The sequence below is a fragment of the Bos taurus genome, chromosome 5 (genome assembly GCF_002263795.3).
Source record: "Bos taurus isolate L1 Dominette 01449 registration number 42190680 breed Hereford chromosome 5, ARS-UCD2.0, whole genome shotgun sequence".
Taxonomy (NCBI): domain Eukaryota; kingdom Metazoa; phylum Chordata; class Mammalia; order Artiodactyla; family Bovidae; genus Bos; species Bos taurus.
The window spans coordinates 59,493,555-59,501,974 of record NC_037332.1 but is presented as its reverse complement, the minus strand read 5'-3'; the positions used below and the strand labels follow the sequence as shown (position 1 = coordinate 59,501,974).

At 35.6% G+C, this 8,420-nt stretch overlaps 1 protein-coding gene and 1 pseudogene across 1 annotated transcript; both read right to left on the bottom strand.

Moving 5' to 3' along the window:
• Window positions 1–607: 607 nt before the first annotated feature.
• On the bottom strand, window positions 608–1,574 carry OR9K2K (olfactory receptor family 9 subfamily K member 2K). Its single transcript, XM_005206757.5, is given in 2 exon segments — window positions 608–638; window positions 640–1,574. Coding segments are annotated over 2 exon segments (951 nt in total). The 5' UTR covers window positions 1,560–1,574.
• Window positions 5,296–6,281, bottom strand: OR9K17P (olfactory receptor family 9 subfamily K member 17, pseudogene; annotated as a pseudogene).

The window sequence follows — 8,420 nt, the reverse complement described above, 5'->3', positions numbered from 1 at the left end:
TACAGAGAAAGTCAGTCCATTCCAAAATCAATAGCCAGACAAAATAGAGTCCATCTTCCAGATGTATGTATTCTGATTAGTTCCAAATACATCTTTCAAAGTATATGTTCTTCACATATGCGATTCAAACAAATAAAGTCTCTTAAGTTTTGAATCGTATACGGAATTTAGAAAGATGGTAATGATAACCCTGTAAGCGAGACAGCAAAAGAGACGCAGATGTAGAGAACAGTCTTTTGGACTCTGTAGGAGAGGGAGATGGTGGGATGATTTGGGAGAATGGCACTGAAACATGTGTAATATCATATATGAGACGAATCACCAGTCCAGGTTCGATGCATGATACTGGATGCTTGGGTCTGGTTCACTGGGAGGACCCAGCGGAATGGTTCAAGGAAGGAGGTGGGAGAGGGTTCAGCATGGGGAATACGTTTATACCTGTCGCGGATTCATGTTGATGTATGGCAAAACCAATACAATATTGTAAAGTAATTAACCTCCAATTAAAATAAACAAATATTAAAAATAGATTTGAATCAGTGATTCTCTAAGTTATTATAAAGCTCAGCTCTTTCAGAATATTACGTTTACTTAACTCTATTTTCAGTTAATATAGAATTAAATAAAAATAGTTTTTTCCCCAGGATCTTCCTCAGAGCTTCTTTGACATCTTTGTTTCTCAGAGAGTAAATCAAAGGATTCAACATGGGAGTGACCAGGGTGTAACACAAGGAGGCCACTTTACTCAGCTCAGGAAATCTGTCAGGGATGACATACATAAAGATGATGGCACCATACAGTACACTCACGACTCCCAGGTGAGAGCTGCAAGTGGAGAAGACTTTCTTTCGCCCCTCAGTGGAGCGTATTTTTAGAACTGTGGATACAATATATATATAAGACACAATAATGACAATTATGGTAGGCAAAATGATAATGGTGCATAGGAAAAAGGATACCATATTAGGAATGTAGAGATCAGAACAAGAAATCCTCAGAAGTGGACGCTCATCACAGTAAAAATGGTCAATGTTCCGAGAAGCACAAAAGGATAAAGTAAATGTCATGATGGTCTGAAGAACTGAGCTGATACAGCCAAAAAAATAGGAACCAGCCACAAATTGAACACAGAGATGTGCTGACATCTGCACAGAGTAGAGGAGTGGGTTGCAGATGGCAATGAAGCGGTCATAAGCCATGACTGCCAGGAGAAACCCCTCGGTCACAATGAAGAGGATAAAGAGAAACAGCTGTGTCACACAGCCTGCATAGGAGATGGACTTGCTCTCAGACCAGATGTTGATCATAGCCTTAGGTGCAATAACAGATGAATAGAAGAGATCAACGAAGGACAGGTTGCCTAGGAAGAAATACATTGGTGTGTTCAGCCGGGGATCAGTCATAATAATGACCATCATGCCAATATTTCCTAGAAGGATCATGGCATAGACAAGTAGAAAAAGCAGGAAGAGGAGGATGTGAAACTCTGGGCGGACCCTGAAGCCAACAAGAATGAACTCAGTCGCTTCTGAGTGGTTGCTTGTTTCCCTGTCACCCATGGCAGAAATCTGCTGAGAAGCACAAGGCAAAATAAATGAAACTGTGGCTTTGATTCTAGTGCTGTTAATACTTTCTTAAATGTAGAATTAAATTATTTACTGCTTAATAAGATATTGCATACAAAACAATTTTAATGTCAGGAAGATGCAAGAATTTAAAGTAGAAGTCAGTAGGCTTCTTATACTGTAATTCTATTAAGCAGTGAAAAGGTGTTCTTTGGTTATTTTATTTAAATCATAACTGGCAGGGATTTCTGCAAGAAATTAGCCTATTTTATTGCCTAAAATCACTCACATTCTAAATTTCTATTCTTAAACTATGTATAGCTAGAGACTTTCTTCATCTAAAATTGTAGAATGCACATTATTTAAAATGAATATATCTCATGTAATATATATGATAGTGTTTATAGCCCTCATGAGAGCGAAGTTAGTGTTTGATTCATTACATGACAGTAGTAAATAAATTGAAAATATTTTTACCTTATTTTAGCTCAATATATTTCATTTTCTTTATTCATGTAGGCCATCTTTGAAAATACAATAAAATAGACATTTTTGGCATAGTTAATAACATCCAAAAATCACTAAGTGAAGATCAAGTTCTCCAATGGAATTTTCAAATATTTTCCTTTTCTCAGGTCAAAGCCATTCTCCCAATATATACATTTTTATTGCCTCATTATAAATATTTCATTTCCATTAACACTCATTTAACAAATATCACAGTCATTTAAACTTCTTTTTGAGGCAGAGAAAGAAGGTAGTGAATATTCCAATCCTTACACTGCAGTGAATGACTTTCTACCAAGGCTCCATCGATTCAAGAGATCTCACTGTTTAGATAATGCAAGTAAACTTCACTGATATACATAAAGGGAAATCCCTTTCCTGAATTCTGTTACACCTTAGGTGTTTTAAGATAAATATACGTGGGTAACCATGGATATTTAAAGACCATCACAACTTGCATCGTCCAGAGACCATGATCATGAGCTAGAGTATGGGTAGTGGTGTTTATGATGGTGTTAGTTATTTAAAGCCTGTGAAACCTTCCTCAGGATATTTCAGCATTGAATTTTTGCTCATCCTCTGTGACGGATTCCACTGGGAGAGGAGTAATCGTAAAGTCAATTATGGTGCCATAAGTGAAGACTCTTGGGCTGTTGTCCATGAGGACTGAAGTAACCTTAGATACAAACAAATAGTCTAATAATAGTCAAAAACAAGGGAAAAAGAGAAAAATTCACTTCAAATTATTACCTGTATATCTTGATATACCTATGTTTCAGGATATGACAAATGCCTCAGGATATGACAAATGCTCTCTAAATCACAAATTCAAAGACAGATGATGGTTGCTAATGCTGTTTTCCTATATTTAAATACCAAACAGTTAAAAAATATACTGAAGGAAAGATAGCATTCATACAATTAACTTTATATCTTTAGCAAAAACACTTATGAGATTAGGATCTCTATTTAAAAATTCCTTTAAAACTGCAGTGTGACTAAAAGACTACATCAACCTCAGAGACATACTACTCTATTTAGTAAGCCCAACTTGATAAGAGTGTCATTTTTTCTAAAATATTTTTATCAGTTAATTTTAATATTATTTTTAAAAACCAGTTTTTAATTTAAAAATTATGTTTAGAATTTATCTGAGTTTTTAAAGTGTATAGATAGCAAAAATGATGTGGGACCAGAGCTTCTCTTTTATTATAATTCAGTATTAGTAAAAGCTTAATCAGTTTAGGAAGAGAAAGTAGGTTGGATATTTTAAACAGGAAAATATTAAATAAGGATAGTTAGGTATATTAAACTGAGAAACTAGAGTTTCTGCAAAGTCAAGACAGTTGACCTTGGAACACATAGGCAAAAGCAGAATTTGAAAGCTCAGTCTGAGTTCTGAGAATATTTTCTTAACTCTTAATGGTTAAATATTGTTAATCATATTTTCTTCCTTATTTTATGAGGCAACATTTTCCCAGTGAGAGATTTTTAAACATGAAATAATTATTATCTTCCACCAGACCTCATTTTATTAACCACCCCAATATTCAGCTTAGTTTATCCATGGTTTAAAAGATATTCCCTCTCTTCACTGTCTCATGTAAGACTGCTGTCATTAAAACAATCATAACCTCTCATTTGGATAATCAGAGGCTTTCTGTGATTATTTTCTTCTATGAATATTTAGCTACCCAAAGTTAAAATGCAATTTTTCTAAAATACAAATTTGAACACAATATATCCTTTTAGAAATCCACAGTGCTTCCCTGCTGCCTGCAGAATAAAAGAAATCTTCCTTGTCTTGTTATATAGGTCTGTATGAGTTCCATGAATTTCCTTCTAAGTTTCTCTTGCTCCCTTTCTTGCGCATTAAAATAAAAAACTGAATTTCAGGAAGTTTTTAATCTTTCATTGATCATTTAGATCACTCATCTCTAAAGACTGCGCTCTATACATATTTCTATATTTGCTTGTATTCACTTGGTTTAACATATGGCATGTTAGCTCTCTAGTCAGATATTTTCCCCTCAATTACTGTGACCTCAAGTAGAGAAATTACTTATGCCTAGGAATTTTTATAGGGTAAAGAGTACATCAAAATTCAATAAATATTGGATTGACAAAATAATTCTCACTAAGGCACATCAGATCAGATCAGTCGCTCAGTCGTGTCCGACTCTTTGGGACCCCATGAATCGCAGCACGCCAGGCCTCCCTGTCCATCACCAACTCCCGGAGTTCACTCAGACTCACGTCCACTGAGTCAGTGATGCCATCCAGCCATTTCACCCGCTGTCATGCTCTTCTCCTCCTGCCCCCCATCCCTCCCAGCATCAGAGTCTTTTCCAATGAGTCAACTCTTCGCATGAGGTGGCCAGAATACTGGACTTTCAGCTTTCTCATCATTCCTTCCAAAGAAATCCCAGGGCTGATCTCCTTCAGAATGGACTGGTTGGATCTCTTTGCAGTCCAAGGGATTCTCAAGAGTCTTCTCCAACACCACTGTTCAAAAGCATCAATTCTTCGGCGCTCAGCCTTCTTCACAGTCCAACTCTCACATCCATACATGACCACAGGAAAAACCATAGCCTTGACTAGACGGACCTTTATTGGCAAAGTAATGTCTCTGCTTTTCAATATGCTATCTAGGTTGGTCATAACTTTCCCTCCAAGGAGTTAGCGTCAACAAAATATAAAATTTGCTTGTTTATTTTATTACAGTTTTCTTGTAAAAAGGAAGGATATACAAAAAAATTTATCAGATTAATTAATATTCAAATGATAGGGAGATATAATTATTCATGTCAGAGAAACCATGAAATAAATTCATTTAGCCTCTGGGCAATTAAGAGTTACTTACATGTCACCCTTCAGACTGTGCACTGCAGAGTGATTCTCTCACTAAGAGTTCACAAAGATTTCTTCAGTAAATATGATATTTCATTTGCTTATTACATTAGCTTGTGCTACCTCTACCAAGTACATTTATATCCACATAACACATGTTACTAATGCAAGCAAAATGAAGATGAAGCACAGAGAAAGTCATTCCATTCTGAATAAAAACATGCAAATCATATTCCAAATGTACTTTTCAGCTGTAAATACATGGAATTCTAAGAAATTAAAACTTTATGATTAAATATTTTTAAGATCAATGGGTACAACTTTTTAATCAGTTGCTTCCCCAAGTTGTTATAATTCCCAGGACTTTCATTTACATCACTGTAAAAATAGAATTAAAGTAACTTTTCTCTAGGCTCTTTCTCAGAGCTTCCTTGACATCTTTGTTCCTCAAAGAGTAAATCAAAGGATTCAACATGGCAGTGACTAGGGGGTAACATAAGGAAGCCACTTTACTGAGCTCAGGAAATGTATCAGGAGTGAGATACATAAAAAATACAACACCATAGAGTACACTCACAACTCCTAGGTGAGAGCTACAAGTGGAGAAGTCTTTCTTTGACCCCTCAGTGGAGCATATTTTTAGAACTGTGGATACAATATATATATATATATATATATATATATATATATATATATGTATGACACAATAGTGACAATTATGGTAGGCAAAATGATAATGCTGCACAAGAAAAAAAAAGCAACTTATGAATATTGAGATCAGAACAAGAAATCTTCTGAAGTGGACGGTCATCACAGTAAAAATGGTCAATGGTTCGAGATGCACAAAAGGATAAAGTAAATGTCATGCTGGTTTGAAGAACTGAGCTGATACAGCCAAAAAAAATAGGAGCCAGCCACCAACTGAACACAGAGATGTGCTGACATCTGGACAGAGTAGAGGAGTGGGTTGCAGATGGCAATGAAGCGGTCATAAGCCATGATTGCCAGGATAAATCCTTTAGTCACAATGAAGAGAGCAAAGAGAAAGAACTGGCTAATACAGCCTGCAAATGAGATGGACTTGCTCTCAGACCAGAAGTTGCTCATAGCCTTGGGTGCAATAACAGAAGAATAGAAGAGATCAATGAAGGAGAGGTTGCCTAGGGAAAAATACATTGGTGTGTTCAGCTGGGGGTCAGTCATAATAATGACCATCATGCCAATATTTCCTAGAAGGATCCTGGGGTAGATAAGCAGAAATAGCAGAAAGAGGAGAATGTGTAGTTTCAGGCAGACCCTGAAGCCGAAAAGAATGAAGTCAGTCGCTTCTGAGTAGTTGCTTGTTCCCCTGTCACCCATGGCAGACAACTGCTGAGAGGCAAAGGCAAAAGAAATGAAATTGTGACTTTGAGTCATCAATTCATCAATATGCTCTTAAATGTAGCTATACATTATTTACTTCTTAATGAGAAAAGGTATACAAAACAATTTTAACATCAATAAGATGCACGGATTTGGATTTATATATTACTAAACTTCAGGAATTGTTATTCCATTAAACAATGAAAGAAGTTATATGGTTATTTTATTTAAATCATACATTGGCAAGGATTTCTGCAAGAAATTAGCGTATTTTATTGTCTAAGATTATTCACATTTGGAATTTCTATTCTTGCTATACTTATTGTTAAAAATTATCTTATCCAAATTAGGAGTATTACATCTTATCTAAAATAAGCATATTGCATGGAATCTCTATGGTAGTGTTTATAGCCATTATGATAGCTAAGTCAGTATTTGTGTCATTACATGACAGTATTAAAAATATTTGAAATATTTTTACTTTATTTTACCTCAATATATTTAGTTTCCATTGTTATTGGAGCCATCTTTGAAAAAATGTGATTAGACAATACTGGTATGTTAAGTAAAATCAAAAATCACTAAGAGTAGATAAAGTTCTCTAACTCTACTTCTAAACATACGTTCCTTTTCTCATATCAAAGTCATTCTCTCAAATACATGAATTTTAATTGCTTCATTACAAATGTTGAACTTGCATTAATAGTCATTAAATTTTAAAACATGTCATAATTACTTGGCCCTCTCTTTAAAAGCAAAGAGAGAAGCTGGTGAATATTCCAATCCTTATACCGCAATGAACAACTTTCTAACAAGGCTGCATCAATTCAAGAGATCTCACCCTTTAGACAGAGAAAGTAAACTTCAGTGATATACATAAAGAAAATCCGTTTCCTGAATTCTAGTGTACCTGATATGTCTTAAAGTAAGGATAACTGGATAACTATGGATATTTAAAGATCATAGCAACCTTTTGTCTATAATCTGTGATCATGAGCTAGTGAATCAAAAGTGGTGTTTTTAACTACCTCAGTTGTTTTTAAATCTCTGATACCTTTTTCAAGAGTATTTTAGCATTGAGCTTTTACTCATCCTCTATGAGGGATTCCACTGGGAGAGGAGTAATCGTGAAGTCAATTATGGAGACATAAGTGTAGACTCCAGGGCTGTCGTCCATAAGGACTGAAATAACCTCAGGAACAGTTTAATAATAGTCCAAATACAAGGAACTTTTCCTTCTATAGTTGTGTATATCCTTTGGGATATTTCTGGACTTTATTTTCTTTACTGACAAAGAAAAACTTTATGGTATTATCTCAACATACATATTGGTAAGCATAGAAAAGAGATTTAAAAGTTTGCATATGAGGAAAGGTTTAGATAAGTAAATATTTTACGTTATGTGGTAAATTATACTTATGATTAAAAAAAAATCCCACTTCAATTTGTAATTTTGGAAAAGGTCAGTTTTGATTCCATTTCCAAAGAAAGGCAATGCCAAAGAATGCTCAAACTACCGCACAATTGCACTCATCTCACCTGCTAGTAAAGTAATGCTCAAAATTCTCCAAGCCAGGCTTCAGCAATACATGAACCCTGAATTTCCTGATGTTCAAGTTTGTAGGGATTTTCTCCCCGGGACTTGGAAATGATGAATCTGAAAGGACAAAACTTGGACAGTCTCTTGCAAGGACTGACAAATTTATTTCTGCAGTCAAGCCTTTTTATAGAAGCAGGAACAAAGAGCTTAGAGTATATGGCCAGCAGAGCATGTACGGGGTTAAGACATAATCAGTAGAAGATATTTCAAGGACAGCATGTTCTAAATGACCCAGATGTTTATCCCATGACCCATTTTCTCAAGCAACATCTTTAGTATTATTAAATCTTGGTGCCGAGCATGGCTAAAAGCAGGAGATGTTTTTCAGCTATGGCAAAGCCTGGGTACTTCTGGCCCTCCACCATTTTCCCAAGGACCTTCTCAGTCAGGGGCTATTTTGCACTGTGCTTCCCAACATATCCTCCTTTTGTTTTTAGCTTAAGCACGGCAGCTGCTAGTTGGACTCCATTGTGAGAGGCATGGAGTCTTGAGTAGAGACATCTGTATCCTATAATCAATGACAGAAAAAGTAGGGT